Below are 14764 nucleotides of genomic sequence, written 5' to 3'. Positions count from 1 at the left end.
AGAAGCTAAACCTTTTTCATTTAAAAAAAAAAAAAGGTTCAAATATCTATTAGCTTATACTATAAGCAAATTCTTTCATGACACTTGTTATTACCTTATAAAAAAAAAATTCCTGCCTTTTCGCTTTTTTTTTTTTTTCTCTTTTGGCAAAATTTTTAAGTAAACTATTTATAACTTATGATATTTACTTTTCAGTTAACAATCATATATATATACCCAATGAAATATTTCAGAATATCTTTTACTCCCTCCGTCCCCTTTTGATAGTCCCTTATGGACAAATTTTACTCCCAAAATGTTCACCCCATTTGCTTTTTTCAACAATTCTAAATGTTAATTTTTTTACCAAAATTCCCTCCAATTTGCAACAATATTTGTGCAAATTTATTTTTCTCATATAAATTTTGTTTTCCCATATTCTTTTATTTGCATATCAAAGATTATCAAGAATAAATGCTCTATATAATTACATTCAACCACTCTATTATTTTTCCATGTGTACAATTAAGGCCTTCTTAATTCAACTTATTTTTATTTATTTCGGAAAAATAAGTCCAGATCAAATCTGATTAAAAAAAAAGTTTAGATTAGATAAAAGAAAAAAATTCAAATCAGATCATCGTTTTATGTGCAATTATTTATTGCTAAATATCTTTGGTTTTGTGATGAAAAAATTAAGAAATAATAAAATACACATAATTACGAATCTAAGAAGACCCCACTTGGTCAAATCAAACAATCAGATAAAATCAGACTAGATCAGATTAGTTTAGATAAGCAAAAAAATAAAGTAAACTAAAAAAGCCTTTATATATATATATATATATATATATATATATATATATATATATATATATATATATATATATATATATGCCATAAAATGTGAATCAAACCTATTGTTACAACTTATAAAATCTTTTTAAAAGGTGGATTTTTACAAAAACTCTGTTTTAAAAGGTGATTTCTGACTACATATATTATAATAAAAAAAATTCCAACATATATTATGGGATAGAGGAAATATTAGAATTGTGTGGCGACCAACAAAATAAGTTCAACATAGTGCACTAGTGTTTATAACTTGAGGTTCCATGGATCACCTTGCATGCATGATCCGATCACCTTGCATGCATGATCCGATCACCTTGCATGCATGATCCACATTAGAAAATTGCTTGGCGTAGTCGTCATCATTATTCTTGCTTTGTCACAACTAACAAGTGTCTTTTTGCTTCATTAATTTCCATGAATTTGATAAGGCACCAAACATACAACATACAATCATTGTATGTGGTCCCTACATACAACACCATTAGAAATTTGACACATCACCAAAAAAGGGAGAAAACTAGGAGTCAAATATAAATTGAATTCAAATGTAACTTAGACCCATAATTCTAGCCAATAAAAACATGACAAATTAAGGTTGTATGTGTAGCCTTTACCTTACTCAAGCTTCCAAAATTATACTTATCCTTTCAGTCTTTAATAACTATGAGAGCACCTCACTTATCACGATTGGACTGAAAACGATCCTTTTGTTTTATGGTTCAAATCATCGTCATATACTTGACAGTTGACACCATCAATCTACTTTTGGAGAATATCTTCCCCAATTGTTAGAGGTTCGATCCTCATCCCCTCATTCATGTGATAGGGGGATCCCCCTATCTTAACCATTACAAAAAAATATATCAAATTGATCTACTTTTGGATGGTTCAAAGGAGTATATATATATATATATATATATATTGGACAGCATCTAAATTTTTAGCTCGATCTTGTTTTGAGTTTTGTTCTTGGTCTTATGTACTAGCTCCCATAACCTTGCTAGAATAGTGCCGTGTGGCTACAAGTATATATGTGTAAACCATGATGTCCTTTAATTTAATATATTTTCGTTGTAACAAAGGAGCTAGTAAGGCTTGTAGTTTTTTTTTTCTTTCTTTTTGAAGACAGTAAGGCTTGTATGTAATACTGTTATATTTATTTAAACCGTTGTCCAAAAAAAAAAGATTTCTAGTATATCTATGAATGTACTCATGGACGAAGATTAATAAAAGCACTAGTCTTTTTCTTATTCTTCTTCTTAAAAAAAAAAGGAATAAATTAACTGTATATATTTAAGTAATAAATACGTATTTCATTAAGTTAGTTAAATTTGTAATGAAGGTTCACCTAGAACATAGTACGGAGTAGGTGACAATTTATCCGGGGTTAATTAGATGCATGATACCAGCATTCATTTGCTCAAACACTAGAGAGTAGAGATCGATCTACCTGCCTTTCATTTATTCATCTTGTCGACATGATCGAGAAAAAAACAATACTCATTCTATAAACCTTATATTATACGAGCTAGTTTATGAATTCATGTATAAAACGCATACATACTTATATTAATTTTCATAAGAAAGAACTCCATTATTTAACAAGAATAACTATATAAAAATCCTAACAAGGTCTAAAAAAAGCAATGCAATAAAGGAGGAAGCATATATATATATATATATATATATATATATATATATATATATATATTGCAAACAATAACAACAAATATCAAATTTAGTACAAACTCTAAAACAACAATGTATAAGACAAGACCTCAAATAAAGGCGCCAATACAAGTTATAAATTTAGTTCTTGATATAATGATATTTAATTTATGAAAAATGCTATATACAATCCTTAGCATCACTTATAATTTATGTATAGCGCTTTACATAATTTACGTACCAATTAATATATTGCTTGAAAAATGGTATCCGAAGCCCATAATAACGAACCTAACCATTAAGGCTAGGAAAAAGGACCATGACATGTTTTTTTTTTTAATTTTTTTTTATTTATTTATTTATCTATTTTTTTTTTATCTTACTAAGGGTCATATTCACCTTATTTTCACTTATTTCAGGTGTAACTGGTTCATTTGAATCCAGATAAGTTCATATCAGGCTCAATAAGTTTTGATAAGGATTACTCAAGTATAAATTACAACTAAAATAAATTTTAATAAGGCGTAATAAGTTTAGATAAGTTAGTCAATAAGTTCAAATAAATTCATATCAGTGAAATTAAATCAGGTAAATAGAGCATACCCAAATAAAATATACTCATATTACACTAGCGTTCGTTACCCTAATATGGAGTAGTTTTCTCTCTAATTAATGGAGTAATACGAGAAGAGAGAATTTAAAGCAGTAATAATAATTTCTCATCAATTAAATTGGCACACCAAATACTTCGTAGAAGCATTTGCTGTCCATGCCACCACACTTATATGTACGAAATATTCAACTTATTACCATTAATTCCACCACTTACACAAGCAAGCTATCAATATTTAATGCTATGTTTCATTGCTTACAACTACTCTTTGTATCATATGATTAATGAATTATGAACCCATTTTTATTATTTTTTAATTTCTCTATAAATACCATATACTACCCTAACTCACAATTATCAATATAACATACCAAAAAAAAAAAAAAAAAAAAAAGGTTGAATAATAATATACATATTACATACCATAATAATGGTAGTTTGTAGTACTATGAAAAACTCTAATGATAATCATAATGAAGATAATCTTGTTTATGGGATAAGATTATCTTCCGTAGGATCGGCGACGGTAACGGGAAATTTAGCTTATGAGCCTAATAACATGGATTTAGCAATGAAAGTACATTATTTAAGGGTAGTGTACTTTCTTGATAGTCAAGCAATTGAGGGATTAATCCCTTTTAAATTGAAGGAGGCTATTTTTGCATGGCTTTGTTACTATTATGAATCTTGTGGAAGGTTTAGGAGATCTGAAGAAGATGGTAGACCTTTTATCAAGTGTAACGATTGCGGTGTTAGATTTGTCGAAGCCAAAAGCTCGAAAACCCTAGATGAATGGATTCAAATGGAGGATACTTCTTCTCAAAGGCTTCTTGTTGCTGATAATGTTCTTGGCCCTGAGCTCACTTTCTCTCCTCTTGTTTTTCTACAGGTTTGCCTCGATAAATCTTTCTTTTGATTTAAATTGTATTTATTGTTCATAATTAATATTCGCATATACTATTTTATGTGAATCAGATCATATATTATTGAATATGTATATATAGATATTGTTGTCATCATCTACTCATCTATATATGTTTGAAATTGTTTTGGTCCGTGATTGAATTTAGACCTCAACTATAAAGGGTATATAGTTTTATAAAATTATTTCATTAAATAATCATAAAATAATATCAAGTCTAATGACAACGAACAAACTCCAAACATAGATAGATGTTACTTTCTCCACTTTAGGATTTGTTTGCAAGGTCCACAAATCTAGGCTTAATTGGTAACACTCTTTATTTAATTTATATTTTGTTTTTTTAGATACTTATTCCATTAATTTGCATAACCACCACCTAAAACACTCGTTTGTTTCTTTGTTGTAATTAATTTAATCATCAAAATACGGCTGCATGGCTGCATATAATTTGTTTCTGTGTGTAAATCTATCATCATAAATAATATATATATCTATTTTTAGTGATTACTCAACCACTTAATTTGATTTTGAAAGCATAAACAAGTATGTTTACTACATACTGGTAGGGCCAACAAATTCATTTATACATGTAGGTGTAATAAATAAGGTTGCCTTTGTTTTCCTGTAGCAAAAAAAAAAAAAAATTAATAATAATCCCGCATGTTGTTTAAATCCAAGCACATACGAGTATTATTTTCAATATCGTCATGTTTTACCAGGCCAATAGCATACAATAGATGTCAACATAATTAATTGACTAAAGTTTCAAAGTATAGAGTACTCAAAATTAAGAGTTGAATCTCAAAAAAAAAAAAAAAAAAAAAAAAAAAAGTTGAATCTCCAAAAAAAAAAAAAAAAACAAATTAAGAATTGAATCTCATCTACATCGATTACTGACTTGTACTTGTAACTCGATATCTCTACACATGAAAACAATCATGCATACACGGATCGGATACACCCACAAACCATATTATGTAAAAAACAATTATCCTTAGTACTTTTGTTTCAAGCAATAAAAATAATCATATGGATGCTTTGGAGAAAAAACATCTTTATATACATATCCTTTTCAATCTTGCTTATCATAATTTTGTTTCATGAATTTAGAGGTTATTATTTTATAAATTTTTTGATTCACTTAGGAAAAAAGTATCTTTATCAATCTTTATCATAATTCATACCATACTAAAATCTAAACTAGCATTGATTGCATACCTTAAATGCAATAGATGATATAGATCAATGAGGTGGATGATGGTCCAGGGCAAAGAGGGGAACTGCCAAAAATTAATTTGTGGGATGACATAATTACTAATTTGACTCCTCAGTTTTTGAAATAATTAATACTTGCTCTATTTATATATGTTTTTTTTTTGGGTGAAATCTATTTATATATGTTTCATGTACGCATTCGATCGCTTAATTTATTCCTATATTGAGGTGTTTTTTATCTAACGTATTCACTTTTATTTTGTTTCATGCAAAAACACATTTTACGGTTTTACCATGTTATAATATATAATTTTAACAATTTTATTTTATTTTATTTTCATATCAAGCATAATTATTGAAAAATAAGGGCATATACCTAAGTAAAGCTTAAAAACACAATGAAAAAATGATTCGAATATTCAATACCAAACCTTGATATATCAACTTAAAAATAAATAATCATTTCCATATAAAATAATCAAAATCCAAACTCATATCATACTGATCTTGAATTTGATGATTATTTCAAATCAATATCAACTTATGAGCCAAACACCTTAGATATTAAATTGAAGAAACCATATATTATATCAACCTAACCACAATAAATTAATTGTCCAATCAAAGTGAAACAAGGTGTTAGAGATAGTATCCTTTAGTGGACCTCAATTTGTTACTTTAGTGACATAATCCGTGTTTTATTATTTATCAAGAAAAAGTTTGTTTCCAAGTTCCAAATTTGGAAATTGGATGATTTTACATTAAATATATATGGACAACTTTATGGCATGACAATTGACAACCACAATATATTGGACGTTAATTCACTATCCTCCAACCAAATTGTGTACGACAATATTTTTCATAATGCCTGTATATCCTAATATTATCGTTAATATAATATCTATCATTGAGGAATTAATTTAAATTTATAGTTTAAAGAGTATCTACAAAAATTATACCTGTGATAATAAATATTTAACTAATAAATTTTATGATGAAGGAATTTAACAAATAATTTGTTCTTAAAAAACTAAGAAAAATTTAAATTTGGTTTTTAGGACATGTTCCGATTTTATTGAAAATAATTGAATTTAACTGAACTGAACTCAAATGAATTGTTTATGAGAGATAGAAATTAGGAACTGAACTGATTGAAGCTGGACTGAACTGAAATAAAGCTGAACAGAACAAGCCCTTAATCAAGTGTGTATATAATACGTAAAGCACATGCACTCTATCACATAAAATACAAGGATAATAATGATGATGATGATATATATATATATATATATATATATATATATATATATATATATATATATATATATATATATATATATATATATATATATATATATATATAACAAAAAGTTGCTAAATAGCATGTACCAATTAAATAGAACACTAATGTATTATGTTATTATAATGCATTATGTCTTTATATATTTAAACTATAAATCATATTTCATAAAGGATCAAGAGATCCCTGCCTTCATTCGAATATATTAATATATACTATATGGAAAGTATTAATGTTTGAAATCTAAGGAGTAAAATATTTTTGTTTCTTTTTATTTTAATGTTTTTTTTTTTTTTTTTATTATTTTCATTATTTGCATAGTTTATTTAATAACTTATATAAATTATAGTTATGAAAAGCAAATATTTATGGTTGACATCTAAGGAGTATTCTTTTTAAAATAAACTTATGTATAATTGTATAAAATATATTCAATTATCAACAAATATTTAATCATTTATAATTAAAGCAATATTCCGAAATTAAAATGGATTCCACCTCTTTGATCGATTTGCATCATCAGCCTAAATTGTACTATAGTAGGTTGTTGACTTGTCAGTTTACCAATTAATGAGACTTTATTGCTCAACAGTTGGTAGCTACTCGTAGGAGATTTCGTACGCAAGTCACACAAAATCTAGAAACTCCCCCCATCTATTCCTCCATCACCATATAAACTTGAAATGTTTATCTAATGGCATACTTGTAATTAAACGAGCATACTTATAATTAAACGCGCAACACATTAGAATATATGGATAAAACCTCCAGTTCAATTAGTAAGTTACCCTACAATCGCTAATCAAATTAGCGGCTTTACCCTAAAACCATTATTTGAGTTAGCAGTGGTTTAATAATTGACGGTTTTACCTGAATATGCAAAAGATATAGATATTTTGTTTATTATGGTGATAAGCTAGGGCCGCCTCATAAATTTTTATACCCCACATGTCATAGTTTTATATGAAAGTTTGTGGTCTTTAGATGTTATCCTCGAAATGATATTTTAAAAAAAAAAAATTAAAAATAGAGATAAGAAATACAAAAAACATTAAGAAAGACCTCTAGAGTCTTAGTTTCATTGCGACTTTGTGACAACATGGAGTGTTTGTTTTTATGATTGTACAGATTACCTCTTTCAAATGTGGAGGATTATCTTTGGGCCTCAGCTGGGCCCATGTGCTAGGAGATGCATTTTCAGCAGCAAACTACATGAACACTTTAGCACTATTCTTGAATGGACTAAAGCCCAAATTTTCGCCCAGCCTAAACAAAAAACCTGCCAGAAATCTCAAGCCCAATAAGCCCATAAACTCAGACCCATCATCTCTAAAGATAGTGGGCCCACTTGGAGACCATTGGATCATGCCCTTTCCCTGTGAAATGGGCACAATCTCCCTTCATTTGAAGCCCACTCAATTGACCCAATTGCAAGCTAAATTTTATGAGAATGATTCCACTCTAAGCCCAATCCAATCTTTTGAGATGCTAAGTGCCGTAATCTGGCGGGCCATAGCAAGAATCAAAGATGGGCCTGAGCCCAACACAGTGACAGTCATCAAGAAAGACGCCGCAAGCCCAATAGAGGATGCCATGGCCCTAAGGAACAACCAATTTGTGGGCTCGGTCAAGGCGGAGTTTTCCATAGGGAAGGCCCATCCCAAAGAGCTCGCGGCCCTGATCCAAGACAGGGCCGAGAGCATAAGGGATCAAATTGAAGAGGTTGTGGGCCGAGACCCTGGAGGATGTGATTGTATTATATACGGGTCGAATTTGACATTTGTTAACTTGGAAGAAGTGGACTTCTATGGGTTCGAGCTGAAAGGGTTAAGCCCAAGATTTGTGAATTGTTTTGTGGATGGTGTTGGAGAAGAAGGGGTAGTTTTGGTACTTCCGAGTCCAAAAGATATTAATGATAAAAGTAATGCAAAAACTTTGAGCGGAGGAAGAACCGTGACAATTATTTTGCCAAAGAATTATATGGTGGACCTCAAGAAGGAGTTGAAGGAATGGGGTCTTAGTGCTTAAGCAAGGGGAGTTTTATGCATTATAGTTATATTTTTGGTACTTTTATTTGAAGAATTGGTTTGGTGTGAGTTGAAATTAAGTATTTTGTCATATTATTAAAAACACTTTATAATTTTCTGGATAATTCAACTATAATACAGTTAGCTATGTTTCCATCATCTATGTTGTACACTATATGGAATAAATATATAATTATGTGTATGTCATCAAGAAATTAGATCATACAATCTCTCTGTAATAAGAGTCAAACTTTGTATCTTTACTTTTTTCTATTATAATGTATGAAGCACATAATAATATATATCAAATTTAATATGAATGAAATAGATTTTGAAGTAAAAGCTTGTTTCTCATAAGTCTTTTTTTTGTCTTAGCTTGGAGATCATCCACTTGGCAATAATCTAGCATACAATAACATCTATGGATATGTATCTATTGTATTCTTGTACATGCTTCAAAAAAACATAAAAAATAAAAATAAATAAAAATAAAAATTTTAGTGGCTAATTAAATATGATCAACACAATATTTAAAATGTAAAAATCTCATAAAACTAGTTATGGCACAAAGGAATTAAAACGTCATGGTCTAAAGATAGACATTTATATTATGTCCAAACACTTGTAAGTGTAACAAATACAAATGTTTTGGTGCAAATAACTTTAACTTTAGTTAGTTTGTTCAACACTTGAATGTTGTATCTTATTCCAGATGTGGTGCATAAGATTGGAGTAATAGGACCAATAACCCTAAAACATTTGGAGTAAATTGTCATCAATAACCCTAAAAAATGTCACTATATATTTCGTAAAGAAAAAGGCAATATCTAGTATGAGATGAAAAATATCACCTTTTTTTATAATTTAATCATATAAATCACTTGCGACCTATATATTTATAGATGTAATACAAAAAATATTGGAATGAGGTTTAATTTATAGCAATCATGTATGAAATAATGGAAAAAATTCCAATTAAGCTAATATAAAGAACTAATGGGTAGAAGTAAAATATTATCATTGTTATTATGAATATAAAGATGTCACTAGTCGGGATGGCTTCGTGAGGCCATGACACAATACATTACTCTACAAATCAAATTGTAACTAATTGACTTTTGTCAAATCATTGCACATAATCTGAAACGAAAATAGTAGAAAAACTTTGAACAAAAGTTCCTAGTTCCTATTGCAAATGTTTTCTGAAAAAGAAAAAATGATGAAGTTTTGTTGAGCTTCAAAATTGCTGATAAAATTTGGTAGGGTATGGCTCAGTGTGACAGTGTTACATTCAGAGAAGTTCGTCTTCAACTGCCTGATTTGTTGTTTATAATGTTCGGTGTAAAGGATAAGACTCATAAACCTCTGGTCCTCTAAAGGGGACAACTCTATTATTTCCATTTTTTGTTTTTGGTAATTTCATCTCTAAATTTACCAAGGAGCCCATAATTTAATAACATTCATCATGATGAAATTAATTAGATCACGAAAACATTTATTATTATTATTTTTTAAAAGGCAAAATCTTGAATGAGATAGTTGTAAAATAACTACGAAAGTTTAAAATTATGGTACATACTTATGCTAGTGAACATTTTGTCTCACAATAATTAAGTGTGAGAATGTCTCATTCAAGATTTGCTAAATTCAATTTTTATTTATTTATTTACTATTATTATTATCATTATCATCGAACACCAATTTCCATTTTATGGCAAACAGTTAACACCTCCCATCCACCTCCACATAAAAAAATCGAAACATTATCCTTAAGTTGGGACCAAAATAACATCCATCTATGATATATCCAAGCTGAAAACAACAAATGATGTAATTTTTTTTTTTTTAAAAATGCTCTTAAAAAAAATAAAAAATATATATGAACCTCAGAAGTTCACCACTCCATTTTCCAGTGTTCAAATGAAATTGACCTCAATAATCTTCTCCAGTGTTCCTTTGGCGCAACGCTAGAGCTATCACTCATCTTAAAGCTTTAATTCGTATGAAAATAGGTTGTACACTTGTGTCCTGCACAAGATTCAATTCAACTGGATGTACAATGATGATTTTCGGAGCCATAAGCTTCGATGCATTATTTTCCCTCTGCTCTTTTGTACTTGCATTGTATATGTCCATAAAGAAGCTCAAAATGGTGAAAGAAAGTATAATAAAATCAAAATTCGCGAGCAAATTCGAGCAAGAAGCATAGATGTATATATGCAATATGTTTCTTGATTACACAGTTAACACCTGTGGATGATATAATCAGAAAGACAAGCCCACATCATTGCTTGAACTTATAAGCACAATCCAAGCAATCAGCAAAGGGCTAATTCTTCCTATTCCTAGTAAATCCACAAAAAGTGGTTAAAAAAACTACTGAACAAAAACACAGATATATACATAGCGAGGCTTATCAGTAAATTTGTGATTATGAAGGTGATTCACTCCTTTGACGGCGCATTCTAGCACCCCATGAGTTTTTCTTAGCATCTTTGTACATGCTTCTTCTCTTCAATTCTGATAGTTGGCTCTGCCAACGACCTCTCCAATCACTTGTGTCCTTCATTTCCTGATTGCAAACAAAAGTCAGATATTAGGAGAAAATTTGATCCAATAATACATTTTAGCTTCCAAAAACAGAAGTAATCAATGCTTCATAAAATCAATAAATGTAAAAACAAACAGGACAAGCAACAATTAGGCTGCTGGTGGGGTTTTATTCAAAGATCTGGATAGAGGAAACATTACATGAGTGAGTAATCATGTTTATCCTTCTCTTCAAGAGGATAGCTCATAATTAAACAACTACAACACATTAACACAACAAAGGGACCAGCTAGCTTATGTTAAGGGAAAACTACATCTGATTGGTTTTTTCGAGATTCAGATGAATAATATTCAACCTTGGCTGGCTGATAATATACTCAATTCAATATTATAGGTGTAATTGAACTTTTGTGGTCAAAACCTTGTTTACTTTTCACTAATATAATCGATGGGGTATCAGAATATTACAGTAAAACTTAACAACAGTCTTATGATAATACAGAGTACCATTTAAATTTATCTAAAAATGATTTTTTTTCTACCATATTTCAACAAAGTGAAAATCTAAAGGTAGCAAGTGGCTTGTTAGTTTATAAATGAGGGACTATTAGGTTTAACAAACCTATGAAATTCAGTCCAACAAATGGGACGGCATCTTAAATAATCATTAATACAGTCATCAAAGATTCTAACAAAAACTCATAACCTAAGAAAGTCAATTATGGCATTCCCTAGTCGATAAGTGTCTAAAATTGTCAACCCAAAGTAGCATTAAGAAGGGGGCGGGGCAGACTTCAGACTTGTGATGATACTACACTTTATGAGCTCACTTATTCGTCCTGCAATATACCTAAGGAAAAGAGTACCCTACATGATAAAGCATAAGCTTGTACTACCTTCGTTTCATACAAAGTATTATTTACAACGATTAGACATTTTACACTCACACTTTATGTCAAATCATTGCAAATAATATGAAACGGAGGTAGTATTACATGTGATTAATATGCTGCAAACTAACTGTGAATGTGAAGCAACATCATCTTCTAGGGAAGTTTATGGATGAAGAGGGGAGGGAAAACAACATTAATCTCTCAATGTAAACCGAAGGCTTTATGATGAACAAAAAGTAGGAGTCTTAACCAAAACTGAGATATACTGTTTAGCTATAGAACAAGAACAACATAAAATGCAAAAACAAAATCATCGACTTGAATTGATCATCCCCACTACAAAGTCGGCAGAGAAATCCAGGCAGTTAGCTTATATTGATTCAGATTGAACAAATTTAGAGGTGATTTCAACCAAATTTACCACAACACGACGGCATTAGTGTCAAGTAATTGACAGCAATTTCTATACATCCAAATTGAGTTAAAGTTGGGCAACATGAGAAGGATAGCTCTTTTTGATTGCTAAATCTATAATAACCTCATCAATCAACATGACACGTTACGTATAAGTACAATCAACCTATAAACTATAATTAAATATATTAATAAACTTGTTTCAAAAAATATACTTCAATTATCAATGAACGCCAATATTAGCAATAAGGTGATACAGGAAACATCAATAATTCATACCAAGTGGCGCAATAATAAGTACAGAATATAAATTTAGCTTCAATTAACAAAAGCTAGTCATAAAATTAGCTCAATAACAAGAACAAAACTAAATGAACCCTAATTTTCAACCAAAAAATTGGTAAATTAAGGATCAAACTTTGCCCAAAATTCAAGCACCCAGATCAAAAACAAAGATACCCAACTCAAATTTTCACAAACCCAAATACCAAAATCAAAATTCAACAACACCCAGATCAAATTTAATGGCATAAATTCCAAAAATATGCTATAAATATACCTCATCATCAAACTGGTTCATCTTCTTCCGAGCAGAAAACGCAAGATGAAGTCCGCGCGCCATATCTCGATCATACATAGCTCTCATTCGAGCATCAGACAAAGTTTCATACGCTTCTTGAACACGAATAAATCGGTCGGTATACTCCTGCACTAAATCTGGGGGTGATACATCAGGGTGATATTTGCGCGCAAGTTGCTTGTAAGCCTGCTTAATTTCAGACAAATCGACAGTTGTTGGGATGTCGAGAAGCTCATAGAAGGTCATTTCTGAGATGGGTTTTGTGATTCCGCCATTGTTGAGGGTAGCTCGAGCTTTGAGAGTTGAAAATGGCAGTGTTGTTTGAAAGGAAATGCGATTTGAAGGGAGGTAAGAGGAAGAAGATGGGATTGAAGAAATGGGGTTTGATGGAAATGGGAAAGTTGAGTTTTTTGAGATCAAATTATCGTAGTTTATTTGCATTTTTTCTGGTTTTTGGATTTTTATTTTAACAAAATGTTGGGCAAATTTGGAGGTTTGAGAAGGTGGAGAAGAAATATAAATTGAGGTGCTGGGAAAGTTAGAAAAAGCCCAAGATTTTGCGTGCAACTTGGAAAATGACGATGGTGAATTTGTAATTTTTAATTTGTAATTTTTTTTTTCCGGTTTCCATAACTTTTACGAATTATAAAGATACGCGTTAGCGTGTTGGTAAACTTTTTTAGAAATTAAAATTTAATTTAAGTATGAGTGTATAAAAAGGAAGTGACTTGTAGAATGATGGAGATTACAAAATGCACAATATTTTCTTTAATTACCCTCCTTATTGAACCTCTTGCAAAAAGATGATTAGTGAAGTTAAATCAATATAGTCTTAATTACGGTTTATTTTTATGGACACTTAACTACTTAAACAATTAAGGAATATTTCTTAAAAACTAGTGGCCAAATGTTTTTTTCCACCTTAATTAACGTTTTAATCTATTTATAGGTTTGATTCGAGTAACACATAAGTTCAAGGTCAAATTTTTAACATATTGTCCAACTAACATTATTAGCATATTGTCCAACTAACATAAGTTCAAGGGCAAATTATTATCATATTGGACATTAGGATTATCTAATTATTTTCAAAGTACCTTAGTTGTGGGTTTATGCTATATAACATGATTTCTATAAATGATATTGTAACAAACTTCATTTATTGTCCAATTCCCTTTAATCTAATAGATGTAGTGTAAAATAGTAAATCACTAAATCTATGTGCAAGTATCACATCTGCAAGTTGACGTAGTCTAGAGGAGCAAATCACTAAATCTATGTGCAAAGTAACATTTTAAGTATCACATCTTACACGTTAGTATGTGAGGTATACACGTTAGTTATAAAGTTTACAAAAGTTAACACGACAACACAACATTAAATCATAGAAGTTATATCCTTTTTGTAACAAATTTCATTAATAAGCCAATCCCCTTTATCCGAATTAAAGTAGAATAGAAGAACAATCTATGAGCAATCCAACGTTTTAAGTATCACATCTGAGGTTTACACGCTATTTATAAAGTTTACAAAAGTAAATTTCCATGACAACATTACATTAAATCCTAGAAGTGAAATTGTCTGTAACAAACTTCAAGAATAGTCCCTTTATCTTAATGAAAGTTGAAGAGAAATGTAATCTACGTGCAATCCAACATTTTAAGTATCACTTCTTACACGCTAATATGTGAGATGTACACGCCAGCTATAAAGTTTACAAAAGTTAATTTCACACAACAATA

The 14764-nt window shown here is 29.9% G+C and overlaps 2 protein-coding genes across 2 annotated transcripts; one reads left to right on the top strand and one right to left on the bottom strand.

Annotated features, from left to right (window-relative positions):
- The first annotated feature begins 3447 nt into the window (after nucleotides 1-3447).
- On the top strand, nucleotides 3448-8901 carry LOC110715013 (protein ECERIFERUM 26-like). Its single transcript, XM_021893586.1, has 2 exons — nucleotides 3448-4004; nucleotides 7687-8901. The coding sequence occupies exons 1-2, from the start codon at nucleotides 3546-3548 to the stop codon at nucleotides 8584-8586; spliced, it is 1359 nt and encodes a 452-aa protein (XP_021749278.1). The 5' UTR covers nucleotides 3448-3545; the 3' UTR covers nucleotides 8587-8901.
- Nucleotides 8902-10776: 1875 nt separating this feature from the next.
- LOC110714775 (chaperone protein dnaJ 20, chloroplastic-like) lies at nucleotides 10777-13788 on the bottom strand. The gene is made up of 2 exons (XM_021893326.1): nucleotides 13002-13788; nucleotides 10777-11157 (listed from the first exon to the last, which is right to left on the bottom strand). Exons 1-2 carry the CDS (start codon nucleotides 13461-13463, stop codon nucleotides 11017-11019), a joined length of 603 nt encoding a protein of 200 aa, XP_021749018.1. The 5' UTR covers nucleotides 13464-13788; the 3' UTR covers nucleotides 10777-11016.
- Between the last annotated feature and the right edge of the window lie 976 nt (nucleotides 13789-14764).

This window comes from Chenopodium quinoa, unplaced genomic scaffold, assembly GCF_001683475.1.
Source record: "Chenopodium quinoa cultivar QQ74 unplaced genomic scaffold, ASM168347v1, whole genome shotgun sequence".
Taxonomy (NCBI): Eukaryota; Viridiplantae; Streptophyta; class Magnoliopsida; order Caryophyllales; family Amaranthaceae; genus Chenopodium; species Chenopodium quinoa.
Note: the sequence above shows the minus strand (reverse complement) of the source record. Positions and strands in the feature narration are given on the sequence as shown.